Source organism: Lissotriton vulgaris, chromosome 4_1, assembly GCF_964263255.1.
Source record: "Lissotriton vulgaris chromosome 4_1, aLisVul1.2, whole genome shotgun sequence".
Classification (NCBI taxonomy): domain Eukaryota; kingdom Metazoa; phylum Chordata; class Amphibia; order Caudata; family Salamandridae; genus Lissotriton; species Lissotriton vulgaris.
This window is the reverse complement of record NC_141691.1, coordinates 1,782,155,069-1,782,178,779: the sequence shown is the minus strand read 5'-3', so window position 1 is coordinate 1,782,178,779 and position 23,711 is coordinate 1,782,155,069. Positions and strand designations below refer to the sequence as shown.

Below are 23,711 nucleotides of genomic sequence, written 5' to 3'. Positions count from 1 at the left end.
GCGTGTTCTCGGCAGTGGCGAATAGATCGAGCCAAGGTACTCCCCATTCTCAGAAGGAACCCTGTGCCACATCCGGGTGCAACGGTCACTCACGACCCATTAGATGTCAACGTCTGAGCTCTTCTGCGCTGGCATTCAATGATCCTACCAGGTGGTTCACTATCAAGAACATTCTCTGGTGGCCTAGCCATTTCCAATGGCTTAGGGCATCCTAGCACAGGGCCCAGGACCCCACATCACCCTGCTTGGTGCAATACCAAATGGCAGCAGTGGTGTTCATAAGCACCTGCACCAGACTCTTTGAGGGATGGATGGAAGGCTTTCAATGCCAGAAGGATCACCCTCGGCTCCGCAGGAGACCAGAGGCCTCTGATCTCCACCTCTTCCAGGTGACAACACACCAATGTCAGCTCTGGGTAAGAAGCAGACACCACTCCTTACCGCACCAATCACGGTCTAGTAACCCCCACTCCAGATTTTTCTCAGTCCTCGAAGATCTGGACATGGTCTGAGAGGTAATCTTGATGTTATGCCCACTGAAATTTAGATAGCACTGCAGAGCTTGCGTTTGCCGCATGGCATGTTTGACCAGCAGGATGGAGGAGACAATCCGACCCAGCAGCCTCAGACTGAACCTCACTGAAATCCGGATCAGAGGCTGAAAGATCAGGGTCATAGCTTGAATGTCCTGAACTCTCCTTTCTGAACTCTCCTTTCTGGGGAAAGGCATTACTCCGGTAAGGCTGCTGGCTGATTTTTGACTCTGCAGTGCGTGGCATAACCCTCTTAATCGCCGAGCCCCCATACCAAGATTATTGGCATTTTTAAAAAAAATTACCTTTTAAAACATTTTAAACTTTGCGTTTTTGCACTATTAAACTTAGAATCCTTCAGGCACACCTGCACATTGTGTTGGTCTTCTGCTGGCTTCCTCGCCCCGGTCCACCGCGGCTGAGTGCTGTTTGAGTAGAGGGCGTATCAGGAAGCAGCAGGGCCACTCGCTGGGCACTTTCGGTCTCAGAGAGGGCGGATCTATGCTCCAGCGCTCTCCCTTCATTAGACGGATGTGCCAGCGGACGCGCCGCTGGCGCGCCTAAGGCAAGCTTGTCTGCGCCGGTCTGGGGACGGCCGGGGCCAGGGGCCAGAACCCCTGCCTCTGACAAACCAGCCCGAAGTACTGTTCACTGACACACGAGAGATGCACTTCTGGCCCTCGCTCACAACGCAGTCAACTAAAACGCACTGTGCTCAAAAGCCCACTCAGGGCACACGGAGGGCCCGTTTTCCTGCCTTGGTTGCAAATGGAGCAGTATGACCCACAGTTACCACTCTCAGGCATAAGTAGACCTGTGCAAACTGTCATGCATTTACTTGAATGCCAGGTCGGTACCAAAACACTCCCTCGACATTTGGGACATCCTTAGTGAGATGAGCCCTGACCTTGTTTTCATCGCCGAAACCTGGCTGGACAGAAACAGCTCCCCTGACATTGCAAATGCCCTACCCGCCAACTACAAAATAATAAAACAAGACACACACGGTCATAAGGGAGGGATGGTGGCTATCCTGTTTAAAGACCACCTGACCTGCCTGCATGTCCAAGTGGCACAACAGGGTGAGAACGAAACACTGTCATTCCAGGTATCCAAAGATTTTCTCACGAAACTTGCCGCGCAGTGATTTGCAATCCTTCCGGACACCAAGTCGAACTCAATACCAGGTTACTTATCCAACTCTTTCCGGTATGTCTGAAACACAAGAACTATATAGTAATAGGGGATTTTAATATCCACTTTGAAAAGGCAAACAGTCACGCTGCAACAAAATTGGAGAGCGATATGCAGATCTTCTAACTTAAGCAATGGATCAAGGGGCCCACTCATACAGCAGGGCACACACTTGACTTGCTATTCTCCAACATCGAATCCACACTCATCCAGGAGATAAACCCACTACCATGGACAGACCATTCACTCATATCTTTCTCATTGGCTCTCCCGGTCAAACCAACAAAACCCGGTAAGCCCCCGCAGATAGCCAACAGAGCCAGGAGGCTAGTTAGGCAAAAATCTTTCAGTCTCACTTAACCCCTGACAACACACAGACCCTGAGCGATCTCCCAACACTGGACCGATACGCACCTAAGCTAAAACTTAAGCTATCATAAAAAACCTATCACCGAGAAGTGGTACGCACCCCAACTCAGGGTACTCAAAAGAAAGTGTAAAACCATTGAACACCAATGGAGACTGTCCAAGCAGGAACCAGATAGACTACGGTACAAGTTCGAACGTAGGACGTATAACCAAGCCATGAGAAACGCAAAGAAGACATACTTTGTGCAACAAATCAATGAAAACTGTAACTCAGCAAAGGAGTTATATAAAATAGTTAAGGAACTCAGTAAACCTGATAGCATGTTCCAAGCACTGCCCCCCTCAGAAGAAGCTTGTGAAAAAATCAGCAACTTCTTCTCGGAGAAAATAACAAAATATACACCACCTTTAGTCCGAACACCAAAATAGACTCAAATTTCTGGAAACATCGGACTCCTCACCCAGAAGCTCCATCAAGGATGAGCAACTTCTACCCCCTTACAGAGAACTTAAAAGTGATGGGTAAAGGTAAGTCAGGATCCTCTCTAGACCCTTGACCCCACTTCACCTTTACACAGATTGCTGCAGTTCTATGTCTCTACGTCAAGCAACTCCTCAATAACTCTCTTAACGCCACCGCCTTTCCTGACATCTGGAAACAGGCAGTAGTTACTCCGCTGCTGAAAAAAGCAGGCACAGACATCCTTAACCCTGAAAACTACCGGCCATTTTCTCTCAACTCCCATACCTCTCTAAAGTTTTAGAGAGTTTGGTAAATAGACAATTATCAAACTATCTAGAGTCTAACGATCTGCTTGAACCCTCACAAACCGGCTTCAGGCCCACTAGCAGCACAGAGGCAACGCTGCTGGCAGTAGTAGACAATATTCGATCGCGGACCGACCAGGGAGGAGCTGTAGCCCCGATACTGTTGGACCTGTCGACAGCATTTTACATGGTCTCACACAACAGACTTTTGGAAATTCTTTATGAAAAGGGAATCCACTCTAAAGCTTTAGAGTGGCTCAGCTTGTTCCTGAGCAATAGAACTCAAAAAGTTCAACTAGGTAATTTCCTATCCAAACATAGCACCATCAGCTGTGGTGTGCCGCAGGGGACATCTGAGTCCCACACTATTTAACGCCTATGTATCATCTTTGGCGAAAATTAGCAAAAAATGGGGAGTCAGCATTTGCTGCTACGCGGATGACATACAGCTGATGGTAGAACTTGAGGAACCAAAAATGGATGTCTGAGCATTGTTTGAAACTAATTGCAGGGAAATCAGAAATCTTGCTCTTCGGAGGAGCCAACCTAATCTGGGATGCCCCATGGTGGCCTCAAACCCTTGGAGAAGCCCCAGCTCCTAAGCAATGTGCGAGAAACCTAAGCACCCTTATAGATAACACCCTTTCCATGAAGGACCATGTGCGGGCCCTCTGCGTAAGAGACTTCGTAACCCTGAAACTGCTAGCCAGACTTCTCCCCTGGATCCCACTGGACTACAGAAGAACTGTTACACAGGCCCTGCTTATAAGTCAGCTCGACTACGGAAACGCCCTGTTTGCAGGCATGTCTGAGTTCCTTTTTACACAGCTACAAGTGCTTCTAAACGCTGCAGCCAAATTACTGTGCAATAAAAGCAGACTGAGCTCAGCATCAATGTGCATGAAAGATCTTTACTGGCTACCCATGCGACAAAGAGCAGTATTTAAGCTACTCAGTCATGCACATGAAGTCATAAAGTTCTGTATCAAAATGGCCCCAGAATACTACAGAGTAAAATCGAATTCTATGTCCCCACAAGGAGAGTACGGTCACTCCATCAAGCGCTGGCCCGGACAAAGCGTATCAAGAAAGTGAGGGCAGGATGGCGCTCTTTTTCATACCTGGCGGCTAAGAAATGGAATGAAATCCGCCTAGACTTACGCCTCACGACCAACCACCTAGCTTTCTGGAAAAAACTTAAAACTCATTTGCTCCCGAAGGACTAACTGCTACTATATTTTCCACCCCTTCAGCAGCCCTCCCACAACCTCTCGCTATTTAGCTCTGTGATATCCCTCGGGATCAATGATGCACTCTATAAATAAATAAACATTGCCATAATGGATGTTATGAAGGGAAGAATCTGAGAAGAAGTCAGATGAGTCTTTGGCAGGTTGATAGTAAACCCCAAAGATGACTGGTTCTCTGTAGTCTGGAGATGGTTGAAGACTGCATGGGGGAAAGCCCACCTTCAACAGCCAGTGCGCGAGGTAGGGGGAAGACTGGAACTACTGATCTCCAAGATGTGCTACTACCACCTCATGTTATGGCTTGCCAATCCAGCAAGAATCGTTGGATCCTGCATCCCGCAGAGCAGCTGTGTTTCATTAAGGGCTCACTAAAGGGGTTTGGCAGGTGGGAGTAACAGTGGACTGGGCGACCGATTAGACTGGACCAGAGGGGCAGTGTTCATCATGGCATTGACCGCAAAACTGCTGGTTATCTTGTTGAGGTTGGATGAAATGACTATACTAGGTGCCTCTGCCAAAGCCACAAAAGAAGCAATGGGACTGATGTGCTTGGCGAGGCATGGCAGATAAACCCAGAGAACGTGTCATGACCCTACTCTCTTTGAACTGCTCTAGGGTGGAATTTACCTTGTCCCCAAAGGGCATGTTCATGACTTAGCATTGCCTAAAAAACAGTGGACTGCTGCCAAGCATGGCGCCGAATGGCTACAATAGTACCAATAGACCACCCAATGGAATCGGTGGTGGCCAAACCACAACAAATTTTGAACTTGGCTTTGTCATGCCCTTCCTGTACAGCCTGGGCAAGGACAGATCAGAGATCTTCAGAAACACATGGGAGGACTTGAGACCCAAAATCCCAAAGGCCGTGGGCATAGTGCCCAAGGAGGCAGCTGGCATTCACCGATCTACGAGCCAAGCTGGTGGACGAGAAGACTCTTTCTAAACATCTCCACTCATTTTGATGCCTTACCAGGGGAATTGGAAATGTGTTTGGGTTTGTCCTGCTTGTAGCCAACTGCACCACCAAGCTATCAGGGGAGGGGTGCAAAGATAAAACATAGGGTTGCTCGGGCCATGTCCATGGCATCTGGTGAGAGACTGGGGGCCACAGCAAGGTTTGGCTAACACACCTGACAGGGTATCCTTAAGTGCCTTGCTAAACGGCACTAGGGGCTAGTATTCACTTGACTTGGTACACACTATACAGATTTATCAAAGATTTGTAAACTTGTTTCAAGGATAGCCATAGTAGGTCAAGGTAGTGTAGGTGGACAAAAAAAAAAAGATCAGAAATACAATGTAATTTTTGTCAAGTTCCAATTGAAACAAAAGCACTGCAAGAAAAACAGAAAAAATTGCTTACATGCCTTAACAAGAATAATATCCATGAAAGATTTTTAAGATATCCACAAATTACGAAAAAACTGTGCAATTTGGATTTATTGTGTCTCTTGTGAATATCTTGAAAATGTAGAATGGATGTGGCCCTCGTGTACACCTCGGGTTTTGACCATGCATCCTGGCAGTCATACGGCAGATAAACGGTATTCTGTTTTTGCATAAACTAATACAATTTAGTTTGAAAAATGACACAGGCCACTGATACACGTAAAGTTAAACAGTCGAACACAATGAAAAATATAAAACGGTATAAATGTTTAAAGTAAAGCACTTTAAATGGATGGTGTTTTGGAGGAAACAAAAGTCAATTTCATAAAGGATAATATACAATAATACGATTTGCAAGTATCATAAAAGCGATTCAACTGGCAATGGGCTTCTAACAGGGCTTTTGGAACGTGGAACTGCAGCAACTTAAAATAAGCATACAGACATGCCAGATATGGCTCTGTTGCCGCGAGGGCAGTAATGATAACGTATCAGTTTTGTTTCCTGATCACTTACTCGCAATATCAAAGAAACCAGATTGCCCTCATGTTGGTTTCCCATAGTAACCAGGAAATGCATGAACTTGACTGCAGCGAGGTTTGAGGGTCATTTGAAGAGCATCCCGCCGTTGGAGAAAGCCTCCATTTTCAGGCAGAGCTGGAAACGGAGCTTCAACCAGTCCCTTTCAGATCAATGGGAGCGATCCGACGAACGTTTGAAGGTCTTCGATAAAGGAACATGCAAGCTTAATAGTACCCGTGGCTCGGTGCTTTGATAAACATTATATTTTAAAATAAATAACAGCTTAAGTCTCAAAGAACACTGAACCGAAATCACGGACACAAAGGATATAAAAAAGCTGCTATTTCGACAAGGAAACAATGTATTCACAAACTACCAGAAAAAAACATAGAAACCCAATCACAAACAGGCATTGCAACCCCCTTCACTGCGCAGGCTTTCCGAGTTAAAGAGACAGTGGGACAGCGGTTTTACTGGTACAAGATACATACCACCGCTGCTCCCCGTAACTGAGAAAAAACATGTCAAATCAGTACAGCAGAGTGAGCGAAAAACTACTTACTGTATATTCAATGGTGCCTTTCGGTCTTTGAAAAGACATCCGACGCCCATCTTTCTTTTCAGGAGTCCTTTTCTGGCCAGTATCTAGAATAAATAGAGGCAAGGTGCGTGTTAAATTCATTTTTCTCCTCTCGGGATCGTCACAGGCTGCTGACTACAGCCTTGTGGGCAGACATCTAATTCATTGGCTACACAGCGTGTTCGCGGTGACTCGTCTCTGTGCGGCACGTATTCAACATTCAGCTGACTGAAAGGGACCTTGCTCCTTTGAACGCTTTTAGGATTCTTTTAGCAAAATAAACATTGACAAGTGAGAATCAATTAACTTAAAGAAGTATCTGTGGCATCATCATATAGACTACACATTGTGAATTGTCATGATAGGGAAGGTAACCTTGCATTCGGAGACAATATTGAAATAGTCGGTACGATTTTATTGGCTCTGCATTACTGTCATATTAATTAAGATGGGAAATAGATCTTCAAATCAATCCAGCTACAAGAATGTTTCTACTTCCTGGTATGGACTTAGCCACAGGTCACAGAAATTCAGCTCTTTCACACATTTTTGTCACAGGGTCAAATTCCAAATATTCTATTCTATATCATTTATGCATCTATTTAAAAAAAACTGCTGTGGAGACCACCTGCATGGTAAAAACGAACAGATTTTAACACACCTGTGTTAAAGGCATTTCTTTTAAATCGGTATTTTATCATCAGAAGTCTCCATTTTCAGAAGAAGGCTTTGGATCAGTAAAATCGCAGTGCAGGTACAGAAAAACATTTCCTGGTATAAACGAACACACGCAAATTGCTTTGGTAATGCAGAGCCCCAAATTGGTCGACTGCACTATTTCGAGTTCTGGGTGAACACACGTTAGGCTACAGACAGTACACATTCCTTTTCCGGCAACATTAGAAAATCCAAAACTTAAGTACAACTTTCTGCTATCACACAGCGGGACAGAAATATCAACAAGAAACCGAGTTATTTTGTAAGGTAATCACAACAGTTTTACATGCTTTACTTAACCGGATCTTGTCAGTGAAAATATGCAATATATATAGTTGAAACAAATTAATACGTGACTAAATAAAGCATAATTTAACCACACTCGGAATAAACAAATTAACAAGGATTCAAACGTATGTTAATTTGAATACAAATAAAATCCAAGCTTAGTGAATGTGTATATATAGAGTAGGGACATGAAGCTGATGGAAACGGTACTCATGGCTGCACGATTAATGCGGAGATTGAACTACAGACCAGAACACCCTTCATAAAGATCATTAGTAAAGTAAAGAAGCATTAGCAATTAGCATATGCCTAAAGATAAAAGTATTACCCACACAAAGGCAACACTGCTGAATTTAAAAAAAACAGCTACCAAATGTTTAGTGAACTTTCTGGTAGGTTGCTTTCAAATTAGTATGGGTAAGACAATGCTACTAGGGCAACAAAGTAAGTTACATCTACTGATCTATTCTTTGAATATTCACCTTCCTAGGTGCTGATTTTACGTCTGAAACAGAAGACCACAAATAAACAAAGAAGTTTGTCTTGACCCATAAACACAGTACAACCACCACTGCTAGGGAGGATGGGTGAACTTGGTGGGTAATCTCATAGGTAGGTTGGTTGGTCTATTCAACCTTACTTAACCGCCTTGTGCCCCCAGATAATATATCTTTCAATGTAATACCTATATCATTGGACAATCATATTATAGCCTTAATCATTCACATAAATATCCCCAGGCTGACTACAGTTTGCTGCCCAATCTGCTGAAGGCCACTAATAACAATCTAAAGGATAAATCAATGATGTGAGTTATCAAATTGAAAGCTTCCGTGGAATCCCACTGGATTACATGAACATGTCTAGCAACAACACAGTCCATGTTTTTTGCTGAATCCACAGTGCCATAAGAAGCCTTAGTTAGTAATGCACTTGCTGTTGTGACAGACCCTTTTCCAGGTTTCATGTTTTCACTTTTTCTACTTTTTTATAGTCTCTTTTCACCTTATGGCACAGAACAATTCCTCACAGACTGGCATCTGGTTTATCCAAGCTACCGCTATAATTGTCACTTCTTTTAGTATAATACACCCTAGCTCCAACTTGGGATCGTAGCTGCCAGTACAATGTCAGGCCACAGGGGCGAATCCAACTAGGAGACCACAGAAGAAAAAAAATGACAGCGAACAATATGGACTATTTCCCTGATTTCCTGTCGAACAGTACTTGTTAAAACAAAGGAGGATACAGGATATTCATCTAGATTCCATAATAGATCAAATATTGCAGGCATATGAATTACCAAAAAAAAGCATACTGCTGATCTGCCCGTAAATCTTAAAGGCCTACTCTCCACCGAGAATATTATTCATAAAACAAATGAATGTCCCTCTGTAATACGCTCTAAAGAGACTAAATTTCCCAAAAGAATAATGCACACATCTATAGTCCAATTAGCATAGAGATGAAGAGGTTAACTTTGTGTCTACTCTAGCTAGACGAATTTTGCCTTCAAAAGTGAATCTAGTGGGATGTTTGCATCAATTTATTTTAAATACGCCAATTAATATTACATTCAGTAAGACTGCCAAGCTATGTACAAAGCAAATCTTGAATATTTCTGAATTTTCCAATAAAATTGAAAACACTTACATTTATAGTTACAGAACACTTGTTTCTCAAGAAGAACCCAGTGAAAGCTTTACAAAACTACTTACTCGAAACCTTTCAAACGTTTGGAAGTTAATATTTATGCTCTCATTTTTGTACCATGCAAATATGAAAGTTTATTTTCCGAAATATAAATGCAGATACATTTATTAGGCAAAATGTACTGGCTGCATCTTGCATCCATCAAAGACAAATATGTTCATTTGAATCGCAGCTTTAGGAAGGAATCTCTCTAACTCCTTTCTTTTTAAATGTACTTCCGCTTTTTAGGTCGAGTTTACTCGAACCTATTGTTGTCAACCCAAAAGCTGACTGTTTACGATCCGGATTTTCAAAAGTTCACGTGACCACAAGCTCCTTCGTGCACGAGCTTTCATTTCCCCACAGGCTTCCCCCTGCCAGCAGTATTTGCTACATTAAAGGGTTCCGCTGCCCCGCCCCCCCGCCGTCACTTATTCACGGCCGCAGGCCGGGACTTCAAAAGGTTCCGCTGCCCCGCCCCCTGCTTCACGGCCATCTGTTCCCCAGCACCTCCCCTCTCTCTCCCCTAATTATTCACTGCTGGTGAGCGGCACATCTAGTTTTCCACGGCTTTCGTTTTCCGCTTGATTGGTTGCTTTGCTAATGCTTGTTGTGTTTTCCCCTGTCCGGTCCTGCCGTTTTTTTTACGTTATTTATTTCGCTTGCACATTTAGTGGGCTGAATTATTGAAACTTGAATCCGTTTTTATTGCACAACACAAACTTTTATCGTCTTCTGCCCTACACAGCCCGCCAAGTTCTTTTGGTACACATGCAACTCCGGGTCAAGAAGATAATTTTAACCGAAAAACTACCAGCAGAACTGTCCGATAGTATACTCCATAAACACTACTACCTTCTCTTGGGCTCCGTCATGTGAAATATGAATTGGATCACTACTGTTGTTTAATACGTTTTTACATTTTGTATGAAATGTAATGCATCTTTTATGATCTTGTGATCGAAATAAAGATTTCTCGAATCGAAATATGTAAAGTACGAGAGATGGCTTTTTTCAGAACTGAAATCTGCTTCCTTGTTTCATCACCTCGCACGCTTTGGATGCCCTAATGTTTGTCTCCTTTGGTGAGAGGCAATGAAATGCAAGTTTTCTGCGTAAATACCATTCTTCGTTTGTTAAGTACAAATTTCTTTATGTCAACTGTTTTAGTTAGAATACACTGTTGAATAAATTCAATCCCTTCGAGCCGATTCTATTTTTTGGGGAGGGGTTGCATTTATACCTCGGGCTTAGTTTTTTAACATTTTTATTTTCTGTCCCTCGCCTCGACCAAACAAACGTAGCAGTGGGCCACCCCCTCCGATTGGAGCAGCAATTAGGATCATCTGCATGCATGAAGTTGATGATGACGGAATTGGGTAAACCTAGGTAGTGGCTAATCTTTGTGATAATAAATCCCCCCTGCCTGGTCCTACCCTGTTTTTCCTGTCAAGTTTGTATTTTCTGTTTAAAGCGCCACATGCAGCTAAAAGCGCTTCTAGGCACTCGCGCGTGTCACCAACCACCACAAAATTGTCACGTGCCCATTGTGCGCGCGCGTTCTTCTCTTCCAATCAGCAAACACGAATAAAATACACATTCCCAATGCCCTAGCAAGGACTGAAGTCAGACCTTGGCGGGCCCTCTACTAACGTGGGATCAGTGAGCTGTCATATAAAGGCACGGGAGATGCCCCTCGGCAAACTCTCAAACAGTGCAAAATAATCTGGCACAGCCACTCCCATGTAGAGTTTAATGTGCTTGTCAAGCGCCTACACCAAACCGCATCGAAGCGCTCTGCTGTACCAAACACTGCCAGACAGGATCTGGGAGCTACGTGTCTTGCCCGGGGATTTTCCACTAAAGAGCATTGCCTTCTGCGGAATCGGTCTAATGGAAGTTCGACTAGTCTACAGCTCACACAATGCAATTCTCCAGACTTAAAGTCAACGATCGCGGACCGGTTCTAAGGCGGACGCCTGGATAATAGCAAGTTGGCAGCAATTGCGACTCCCACGCGGACATGGTCGAAAGAAAAGGTACTGGGGGCCACGATAGAAACTACTATGGAGTTAACTTAATTAGCTCAATGTAAGTGCGGATCTGGTAGCGCGGGAGCTCCCCCTTGCACTGGTACGGCCCATGTTATATGGTACATTCCTCTTTGATGGGACGCAGCGTGCAGATGGCCGCCCTCCCCAGCCCTTCATGCATATTTATAGCAGGAGGCTTTAATTCCTGCCAGTTGGCCTCTGCCAGTAAACATGCGGGCAAGGCTGATAACATTCCCACAATCCCCTGCGGTGGATCACATGATTCTTTTTCAAGTCAACCTCCACTTCTCGTATTGTGGTTGAAAGAGTGGAAGAGAGTTAGTCTGTCTCTTGAAGGTCTGGAAGAGACCCCATCCTGCTTAGAGTGACCAGGTGACCTCACGTCACTCGGACAGACATCTTTTTTCCATTACTTCTCTTCTTGGATTTTCATCACAATAAAATACACTGAACGTAATCTTCACAAAAGTTATTTACAAAAGTTGAAACTATTGACATAAATTACAAGAACTTTTATTTAAGTATTAATTATTTAACAAAAATAAAAGCCATTGTTATTTGTAATATCAATACATCTAAGTCACGTAAATACAACACATATTGCATTACAAATGCTATAGGTGTCACATTTGCGAAAACAATTGGCATTATAAATGACAAAGCTATTAATTTAGCTATTTTCAAAACCAACACATAAATACAAAATTTGTCATTTACAATACCAATAGCTCAAACTTTCCTAATGCGAGACCTATTGCATTGCAAATGCTTGTTAAATCATAAGGCCTTTATGACCTACCTCTTTAATTGATAATCTTTCTGCAACTTGGGCCTACCATGATACCAGAGTTTCTTAAGATCCTAGGTGCGCCAAAGTGAACGAGTCGGGAGAGAACGCAATATTTTGATCAAAAATTGTGAATGAAAGCTGTCCGATGTAATTTATATAAAGCATTGTCACAGGCTGTAAGAATATCTTCTGCTATCATTTGGTATCTTGCAAAGGTGGGATTTGATTAGTTCTAAACAGAATAGAAAAAGGAAAGAATGGTGATTGGTGACTTACTATTTCTTTTGTCAGCGTTATCTGGAAGTGAATCAAGGCATGCATCGAACATTGTTCACATGCTCTAGAAAGGAGCAAACAGGAGGCGGCGATTTTACAGACCAAACAACGCACGGGCATTTCTTGAAAGTTCTTCTCTGAATGGCTGCCAGCATTCAATGAGGATAGAAATGAAGATAGTTCAGCCACACGATACAGAAGATAGCTATACAAAGTAATGGTGGGTGAAGATGTATGGGGTGATCGTCCTTGCATTTCAGGGTGTCATTTTTCATTGACCGGCTTCAAGAAGCAGCTATTCAATTTTTATAAGAGCGCACAGTTTCCACTCCATTTTACAGTGCAAATTCCCATTTCTATGCTTTCAGTTTCATTAAGGTGCATGGTAGTATGAACTCATATCAATTGTATAGAAGGTAAGAATAGAGGGGTACAGCAGTAGAAAGCAAGAGGAGACCATTTTCCAAGCATACAATTATAAACTCAAACGCATAACTCTGTAAACCTCCACCGTCCCGCTCGGGCTACTTAAGGTGCATGGACAGAGGAAGAGAAGATGCACTCAGAAAATGATGTTTTATACGAGGAATAACTTTTTGGGAATTTGAACTCCTGTCAAATGCGGCACTGCAGGATAGTGACTACCTCTCCCAGTTCTGTAAGGCACTAAAACCCTGTCACCCTCGACTTTTAATATACACCTTTCTGTTCCCTTCTGCAATTCTGGACAAAATATATTAGCTTAAATTATTCATTAATAATACAACACACATGACGGCGGACTGTCAGTGCTGCCTTTCGCTTTTCTGTTTTTTTTGTTGGTTTTATATTTTATATGCAGATGTGCACGACAGTTCCTGCACCTGCCGCAGTTTGGTGCAACTGCAACGCAGAACAAAATTCTTGGTTCTTGGAACGGTGCACCAACAAAACTTGTTCTCCACAGTCAATAAAGATATGTGTAGAGTCAAATAATCCTTTTAATCCTTTCTTTATTTTTTCAATTGAAATCCAATGCATAACATCCAGCCAACGCGTTTCGTTCAGTATATACTTGAACTTCATCAGAGCTTTGTTCAATAATAAATTGTAGGGATGATCAAGTTATTCTAAAAATGCTGTCTATGCACCTGTTCATGAGCCGGCTGGTGTCGTGACTTTTCACCGCCACCGCATATGTAACGGGCTATTTTACCCGTGGCCTCAATATGGGCCATTATGTTCTTTAAATTATTTTACCTTGGGATGTAATGGAATAATATTCCTTGAAAAATATACATGCCTCACCTTGCATATACAGCATTTTTAGAAGAACTTGAACATCCCCACAATTTATTATTGAACAAAGCCCTGATGAAGTTCAATCTCCTCGGAAATTATTCAAAAATATATTTTTCTTTTTCAAAAATCATTTTGGTTGTTAAAGTGTATCGTGTATCATGTATCATAGTTCAACAGTTTTTAACATTACACCACAAGACTAAATTAACATTTGACCAAACAAAACACTTAATGACTTTGGGTCAATACACCAATGATAAACAACATCAAAGAAGACTCACTCGTGTGATGGTGTAATGTTAAAAACGGTTAAACTATGATACATGTTACAAGTAAAAAACAAAATGATTTTTGAAAAATAAAATTATATTTTTGAATAAGTTCCGAGGAGGTTGACATTAATTTGATTGATGTCAGCTTGAGGATTTGTGTCTCAGAATAAGGACCAGTTCAGGCAAGGTTTTAGTTGTATTTTTGATTTGAGGCTCAGCCTTGCTGATTAGAGCCACACCCTGTGTTGTTAGACAGAAAATAAAATAGGAGCACCCTGGTCCAGTTGGATAATCAGCTTCAGGTTGCCAACATATGAGTGTGAAAAACACCCCTAGAATCTGATCAACTGGACCACATGAGCCTAGAAGGAAAAGACAACTTAATAAGCTCAGCCAATCAAGGTAGGATCACAGGAACCAAGCACAAACACAAAAGCAATGCACAGATCGTCTAGGTACCCAGATGTAACTACTGAGCACTGGATCAGCACCATTTCCTCAGTACCATAGGTAGGAGTGCTAAGGGCAAATTGAGACAGGAGACAAAGTGCAAAACAGGACTTTTCAGAGTTCTGGAGTTTTTTTTTATCCCCGAATAAAATCCTTTACATTTATTGACAGAGGATGGACAATTGTCACAAAAAGACTAAGAGCATGGGGCCAAACTTGTTGAGCAGTCTTGGTAAAAACACAGCATTAAACAATCTAATCGGGCTGTTTAGAAGAGCTCTTTAATTATGCATGCTGCCCCATTGGCCAGCCCTTGAAGACATAGCTTTTTGCAGTACCCTGCAACTCTCTTATCCTTTGATCTAGTTTCTTCCATCAGTATAGTTTCGCATGAGCGAGTTGCTTTTTTCAGCATAGCCAGGATGCTCCTTTGGGAGTGGTAGTGCACTTTATAAGATTTAAATTCAAAAGCCATTTTGGTAGGGGGGAAAATAACCATATCAGTTAAGCTTCAAACACAGCTGGTGCTTTGGAAGTTAGGACTACCACCTTTTAAATGTAATACAGTTTTTCTTTTTCACTTGTTTCGTGAACCAAAGGCAATCCCGTCCGCGCCCGTCCGCGCCCCGGAGCGCCTAACGCCAGCCAGGCTGCCTGGCATACGTTTGAGCATCAGGATGGTTGGAGGTCCTTCAGCCATAAGGAACTTTGGCGCTTGATAACACCAAGTGGCGGGGGGGGCGGGATGATCAGTGGGCTGTCCTTCACAGTTTTCATAGGACTTGTCCCACATGCCAATTTCGTTTCCATACTAAGTTGTCAGCGTCTGCTTCTCGAATTGAGAGGGAGAATAGGATTCGAGCTGCGCTGACTAACTCCTGCTCTATGGTGAAACATGCTCCGGACATCTATGTGCTCTTCTGATGAATATCTAGATGTTCTATTTATAACTGAAGCCTGGCTTAATGAACACCGCACCAGCTTGATAGAGCTGGCCATTCTCGTGGGCTATAAAATTGTGAGAGCAGATGGTAAAATTGGGGAAGGGAGCGGGCTTGCAGTGGTGTTCAGGGACACTTGGGCAGTTTCTAGCGAGCCATCTGTGGGGCTAGTAGATGGGGAGGCCCTTGACTTCACCATTGCTAGGTCCCCCCGATTACACGCTGGGTCGCACATTAGTTTACCGCCCCCCTGGTCATTCCAGAACATTTCTGAAAGCCCTGGATGATGTCATTGTTCCCCGTGCTCTTCGCTTCTCATGTTACCTCCTCTTCGGCGATTTCAACATCCATTTAGATTGCCCGGAGGCTCCTGATTACAGAGAATTAATGGATTTGTTTGACCTGGCACAACTGACTTAGTGGATCAAGTCTCCCTCTCACAAGGGAGGAGATCCGCTCGATCTAGTGTGTTCTAACTTTGCCATGTCCGTTACTGACCCCCTTCAGGTCACTTGGTCTGATCATTATCTTATCCGGTTCTCCTGGACTATAGGGAAACCCCCTGGCCCGCCAGTCAGGGCCCAAAGTAAGCTGGTTCGAAAGATTGATATTCCAGCCCTCTCCAAGGTCCTCTTACTCTGACACCCGCCGGCAGCCTATGGTCTTGAAGGTGCAGTAGAGAGTTTTACCACCTGGATCAGCCAAGGGGTTGACTCAGCCTCAAAACTCCGACCAAATAAACGACGGGACTATTTCCACCTAAACTCTGGTACTCTGACATTCTTAGAGTGCTCAAGCTGGTCTGTAAAAAACTTGAACGATGACGGCGTCGGGAGTATTGCTCCCTGGTCAAATCCGCTCTTTGCAAAGCCCAGAGCAACTACTATGCAGCCATTAGGGAGGCAAAGAGTAGTTTTTATGCGGAGCGGATTGCTAAGGCCAACCACAGTAGCAAGGAGATTTTCTCCATTGTTCGAAGCTTTTTGACTCCTTGTGCTGAACAATCAGCCCTTCCAGCCTCAATGCAATGGTGTGAGGAGCGGTCTTCTTTTTTTATTGAAAAAAATACAGACTATTCAAGACAGCCTGCGGACAGGTACCCGGGAGTCAAGGGATCTTTTTTCCTCTGCCCGCCTCAGTCCCCACCCCCTCAGCGCCTCCATTTATGAAGTTCATGCCCATAGTTGGGTCTGATTCATTGGCCATTCTCAAATCTCTCAAGTCGGGCTCTCCAACTGACCCTTCCTTCCCCAGCTGGTGTTCTGGCTGAGGTTGCCGAGGTTACCACGATTATTAATCTATCCCTAAAGACTGCTACTGGACCCTCGACTTGGAAACAGGCTAAGCTTTTGACACTTTCAAAAAAACCCTCCTTGGATCTGCTTAAACTTGCCAGCTATCGTCCCATCTCTCTCCTCCCGGCACCGTCTAAGGTTTGTGAAAAGGTGGTTTTTCGTCAGCTTGAGGCCTATGTGGAAGTATCTGGTGTTCTTCACCCAGCGCAAAACGGCTTTAGGGCGTCATATAGCACCAAGACTGCACTAGTGGAAATGGCTGAGGCGATTAGGGAATTTCTGGGCGCAGGCGGCAGAGCAGCTCTGGTGTTACTTGATCTCTCTGCCGCATTCGATATGGTGCCCCACCAATTACTTCTTACCCGACTCTCAGACATTGGCACCATTGGCCCCGCTTGGGATTGGCTGAAATCTTTTCTTGAAGAACGCACCCAGCAGGTCTGGATGCCGCCATTCTCATTGGCTGCCAGGAAAATATCCACGGGAGTCCCACAGGGTTCTACTCTGAGCCCTTTGCTTTTTAATATCTACTTGACTCCGTTGATCTTTCTGGCAGAAGAACTGGGAGCAAAAATAATAGCGTATGCTGACGACACCCAGCTCCTGTTTACCTGGAAAGATTCTGACCGGTCGACCGAATCTGCCCAGAAATGTCTTGCGTCTGTGTTTCAGTGGCTTGCACTTGCCCAACTGAAGTGCAACGAGGATAAGTCAGAGATCCTTCTGTACGGTCATTTCCCGCCTGCCTTTAGAGAATCTCTGTGGCCACCTGACTTCCCTCAACCCAACTCTGAGGGTGTCCTAGCAAAGAACTTGGGGGTATGGTTTGAAGAAGACCTTCGGTTTTCAATGCAAATCAAGAAACTCACCGGAGTGTGCTTCGGCACTCTTAAATCTCTAAGTAGATTCTTCCCCCTGCTTCCTAGGCCAACTAAGGAAATGGTCTCCCTGGCTCTTTTTCTTTTTCTCGCATTGATTATACCAATGCCCTGTACATTGGCATTCCGGCTATCTGGTAAAAAAATTGCAGACCATTCAGAATGCCACGGCTAGACTTCTGTGCAACATCTCCAGAAGATCGAGCGTTAGACAGTATCTTTGAGGTCTACACAGAGTGCAATTCAAAGCTCTCACTCTGGCCCACAGAGCCCTGCATGGTCTTGGACCAACGCTTTGCTTTCTATGCTCCCAGCAGGTCTCTGTGCTCAGCCACCCAACGCCGGATGGCGATTCCCAGATTCCTTGGATGCGGCTTGGAGGTCAGTCTCTCTCCATGAAAACAACCACAGCATGGAACTCCCTCCCCTTGGATTTACGATATATTAAGAACTCTAGGTTGTTTAAAAAACAACTTAAAACTTTCCTCTTTCACCAGCTGGTTTAATCTCCTTGCTCCTCAGGTCATGGTAACTTTGCGCGCCATGATACTCACGAGTAATTGTGCACGATATAACATTACAATTTACATAACATTAACATTTACATAACTTTAACATAATATTTACATTACATAACATTTACATAACATTTACATTACACAAAACATAACCCTTCAATTAAGGGTGTAAACTGTTCTGAATGAGCAGAATTAGCTAGGCACAAAATCTGGGCTACCTGTTAAAATCAACCCTTGAACAAATTACAATATTTGTAGCTAATCAACATTTGACACCTAAACTGCGAAAACTACATAGCGGTCCAATGGGAATGTTTATGTATTCCATCCATAGAAATCGTACAAGTACTTGCATTTTTTCCAAACCCTCATCACTCACCATGGCCAGCACAAGCGCCTCATTCTTTCTTGCCAATTCATTCAAAATTAAAAAGCCATTCTTCTAAATCTATAATTAGCAGCTGTGGGAGGTATAGTTAGTAGTGACAATGGCATCTTTTACTAACTAAGTAGGGGAGGGGAGCATTTCCCTTGTTTGAATTATGCTGATGGCCCTCTTGCTACACGAGAGTAGCCTTATACTTTACCAGGCTCTCTCCTATTTACCAACCAGAGGGTAGATTCCACCAGAAGAGATTAAAATAAAGGAACACGAGAAGGAAAATATTAAGCAACTGAAGTCTTTAGCTCTTTAGCTGAATTGCGCTCTGCCACACATGCTGAACGATAGCTTAATTCTTGCAAAATGAGTAGGCAATAGCCCACACAGTCATTCTATATGCCGATCTAACAGGTGTGTGCCAGTAGGATACCACAAATACTGCCTTACTTCTGCTTCCATGGGTATTTACATCAATGAATTTCCTCTGCTTAAGTAAGAGAAATACAGGCCATAATTAATCTAGTAGCAGTCATTTTTTAAATAGATTTCATTTCAAGACTGGAGGTTACCATTATGCATTTATCTTGGAGTTGCCACCCCTGCAGCACCTTTAAAGAACTTTAGAACAATACAACACAAGCTAGAACCAGAACACAAAGGCCATGCACATAATATTCCTCCTCTTTTAAATGCTGCTCCTGAGTAAATGTAAATGTAAATTGATACTTGTATAGCGCACTACTCGCCCGCAAGGGTCTCAAGGCGCTTGTGCGAATACCGCTGTGGAACCCATCCTGGCTTTCCCTGTGAGGTGTCCACTCCTGAGCACCCCCAAGGTGGAGGCCAGGCATCCTTAGCGTTGTGGGGACCGTTGTGGAGATTAAGCAAGCTAATGCCCAGAGTTGCAGAGTGGGACTCCATGAATGGAATAGGCACCGAGGCGAGAATTATCAGGTCCGTGGAATTTTGAGCCCAAGACCCGCCGAGGCGGGGAATTGAACCCTGGTTCCGGGCTAGACCTCTGCATCAGGGTCTGCCGCTCTAATCATTGAGCCACACTCCATGGAATCATTGAGCCACACCTGAGGAGATAAGCATATATTTTTTCTTTACTGGAAGGGAATATAGTTGGGGGAAAACAGATTTGGGGATTTGATAATGGCATTGTTTATTTGATTTGGTGACATGACAGTAGCTTTGTTTATTTTAAACTGTTTAAACAAGCTTCTAATTTATAGAAGCGTGTTTTTTTAACTAGATGTGGTTGTTTTAGTTAGTTTTTCGCTAGATATATTTCAGGAAGAGTGTATTCATGTTGAAGCTTTGCCTTACAGTTTAATTAAATAATAATAGACAAGGTTTATATTTTACTGTGACATAACGGGGCTTGGCAGATACCTTGTTGCCTCTTGAAAAAGATTCAGAATGCGGTCGCACGTTGACTTGCGCCGGGTGTCTCGGCATGAGGCGGTGTTGCTGGTCTTGCGAAGGACATCTGGGCTTGCGTCCCGAGCTGCAATTGATTCATGCGTGAGGTAGAAGCAGAGCTCTCCCCTTCAAGCTATCTGCTTCACTCAAGTTGGCTCAGTGTGGGTCAGATGGAAAAGATACCCTCTAGGCTGCCGTAGTCTCGCATGATTACGTCAGGCATATTGAAGTGGGCAACAAAGCATAGCCTTGCATATGCTCAACAGCAACACAACTGCAGGAATGACGGCTGAACTGTTAAGGCAGGTCAACAGTCTTTTCAGAGTTGCTGGTTGGAGTAGCTAGAGCTTAGTTATGAGGGAGATAGAATAGGATTATTTTAGAGATTTAGAGGTTAGACATTTAGTTAGTTTTTTGAGGTTATAAGTATGGATGGTGAACAGAGCCAGAGTGGAGGTGTGTCAAGTGACAATTTTAATGAAGACGTGATTAAAAAAAGAATTGAGAGAGAAATGAGAGTTCAGGTGAAGAAAACTAGACACCATTGTGTTCGAAAAAAAGAGGCAAGAAAGGGAATCTGGTGAGGAATTCTTTTCTGCATCTGAGGATGAGGAGAGAAGAGAAAGAGGAGGTAAAAGGTAGAAAAATAGTTAACATATTAGAAGTAGAGTTAACAAAAAGTAATAAGGGTGGTTCTGACGCCACAAATAAGAAAGCTCCTAAGTGGCATAAAAAAGAAAGTTGTCCTTAGCGGCGCGCAAGGAATTAAGTGTCCTTAGTGACACAATGGATAAAGAATTTGATAACTTCTGTTTGAGACTGTCTGCTATTGAGAGATGGATCAAGATGAGTACATTCTGGATATTTCCCAGGGGAACGTTTTTGATGACGAATAGGTGGAGAATATAGGATTAGATACAAAAGAAGTTCGGAGAAATCCCTTGGGTGAGGAGATGTTTTCTCATTTAAATATCAGGCACCCAAGAAGTGGCGATTGGTGGCCAATGGAGCATGTGAGTAAGTTTATAAAGCAGAGGATAAGGAAACCTTTAGGGAAGGAAGTACGTAGGGTTTTGAAAGCGAAATGCTCAAGACCCGTGATAAAGGAGAAAGTTTGCATGATAACAAATTTGTACCTAGAGATAATTTTCTTATTTAGAATGGGTAGACAACCTATGAAAGGGTTAGAACACTCCGTGAAGCAATGCCAGGATAAGGTATTGAATATCGTTGGTCCTTTGGCTAGTATATTCAGTATGGATGAGGAGGCGCCCATAAACGAGAGTGAGGTGAATTTAGAGTTGCTGAGAGGCTAGAGCGAGAGGGCTATTGTACTACTTGGGGGTGCGAATGCTGGCTTGATGGCAGAACGCAGGAAGGTGATTCTGATGAAGATAAGCCCCAAATTGGGTGGCATGTCAGAGAAGGGACCCAGTGCGGAAGCAAAGGGTTTACTTTTCGGTAAAGGTCTCTTGAAAAGTATAGGGAAGTATGTTTTGATCTTTACGGATTTAGACCAGGCCCAAGTTAATATGAGGAAGGTATTTGGGACGGGAATTTTTGGAAGGGCCAGTAGACTGGGACCTTCAACTGGCCGGGGTATACAAAGGTGCTAGTACAATAACTAGTATTGCATGCGTACAGGAACAGGCAGAGGAACTAGATGTGGTTTCCATGGATCAGTTGAGTACCGAGATTGTTTCTGCTTTTAACCTAGGAAAGGTAGGTGGGCTTTTAAATGATTTTGTAAAGGAATGGGAAAAGATCACACAAGATCCTTGGATCATCAGAACCATTCAGGGTCTAGAAATAGATTTCATGGAGGTTCCTCAACTGGTAAGGGAACAAAGGGAATTTTGTTTGTTGAGGGAACAGATGGAGATTATAGATGCAGAGAGAGAGTATGCTTCAGAAAGGAGCAATTATTCAGGAAAAAGATTGTGCAAGAGGATTTATAAGCAATTTATTTCCGGTGCAGAAAAAGGACAAAGGTTGGAGATCAGTTATCAACCTATGAGATTTAAACAAATATGTAGTTTACAGACACTTCAAGATGGAAGGATTAATTGTCTAAGAGATATGTTGCAAAAAAGAGGACTGTTTAGTAAAACTGGACCTGAAGGCTGCATATTTTACGATTCCTATGGAGAAGAACAGTCAGAGATTTCTGCAGTTCGGATGGAAGGGAAGTTATATCAATTTTTGTGCCTGCCTTTTGGCTCGTCTTCCACTCCATTGTGCTTCACAAAGATAATGAGAACTGTTATGGGACATTTGAGAGAAAGGGGCATAGGACTCCGTTTATCTGGATGACATCTTCATTATGCCTCAAGACACAGATCAGTTGCAGAAGGATTTGCTGACAGTAAAGACTCTTCTGGGCAGGGTTGAGATTTTTAATAAATTGTTGAGTAGTCAATTTTTGTTCTGAATAAGTTAGAATTTTTGGGATTCAAGATAGATGCAATGCAAGTTTAGTTACAACTTCCAGAAAACAGATAAAGAAAATAAAGAAGGAGATTTGTCAGGTTTTGAGAAAAAAATATATCTTACTTTGAGGGATTTAGCTTGTAACATAGGCTTGTTATCATCCTTAATTCAAGCACATTTTTCCTGGTTCTTTACCCTATTATCCTTTGCAAAGAGTGAAAGGGGAAGCCTGAGGAAAGGTTTATGTTATGGGGACAGAGTATATTTGAATCTAGAAGCACAAGAGGAATTGAACTGGTGGTTTCAAAATTTGGAGGCCTGGAAAGGTCCGGTAATTTTTGGCTGTGTACCAGACTTTGTTTTGGAGACGGATGAGAGTTTGAAAGGATGGGGAGCTTGGGAGAGAGTCAGACAAGTGGCTTATGGTCTGTGGATGAGAGGATGAATCATATAAACTGTTTAGAATTAAGAGCCAGTCTTTATGTAGTGAAGAGTTTCAGAGGGGTCCTGGAAGGGAAGAATTTGATGATAAAGATGGACTGCCCAAGCAAAGAAAACCTTTAAACAAGGGACACACAATTGCCCCATGGATTATGTTTTTATGCCAGCATGGAACTTTAACTTAATAAAGGGCTTCAGGGATAACCATATAGAAAACAGTGATCGCAATATTCTAGAATTGGAGCTGGTATATTTCCATCAGATTGTTTGTGAGAAAGTAGTTGAACAAGGTGGATTTTAAGAAGGCCACTCCACAATAGATCATTGCTTTGCTCTATGGGCCCTGGCCCGGAAGTCGATAGAGCAAAATGGGAAGTTGCATTGTTGCTTTGTCGATTTTCGGGCAGCCTTTGACTCTGTGGAAGACATGATAAAATATGGAATCCCGTAAGGTTTATTGATGATATTAAAAGAGTTACATAGAGGGAACTGGGCCCAGGTTATTACAGACATACATGGGTCATTAACTCATAAGATAACTGTAGGGAATCGCCTCAGACAGGGGTGCGTCTTGGCACCCCTGTTTTTGTCAATTTTCATAGCTGATCTCCCTGCCGTATTAGAAGTTAAAAGAAGCGCAAGTCCAAGAATGAGTGGTCTCCTATAAACAGATGATTTAGTGATCCTTGATCAAATAGAAATAGGACTCCAAAGGAAATAAATGTTTTTAAACATTATTGTGATAGAACATTTCTGACAGTAAATATGGAAAAAGACAAAGGTTCTATGTTTTGGGAAGAGCCATAAGAATTTTAATTGGTTTTTAGGCCAAGATAAATTGGAGGCAGTTAAAGAATACAGATACTTAGGCCTCTGGTTCGATAGTGCCCTAAAATGGCACACTCACCTGTAGGCTCAAAAAGCAAAAGATTTTTCGTCTGTATGTGGCTAAAAAAGTTTAATAAAGAAT

At 43.0% G+C, this 23,711-nt stretch overlaps 1 protein-coding gene across 5 annotated transcripts in view; it reads right to left on the bottom strand.

Annotated features, from left to right (window-relative positions):
- The window catches only part of OXR1 (oxidation resistance 1), a 1,826,889-nt gene that overhangs the window by 571,499 nt on the left and 1,231,679 nt on the right, over nucleotides 1-23,711 (bottom strand). For all 5 annotated transcript variants that reach the window (XM_086966107.1, XM_086966110.1, XM_086966106.1 and 2 more), the window contains one exon: nucleotides 6,591-6,673. In XM_086966107.1, the coding sequence (XP_086822233.1) occupies nucleotides 6,591-6,673 (83 nt within the window). The remainder of the gene's footprint in view (nucleotides 1-6,590; nucleotides 6,674-23,711) is intronic.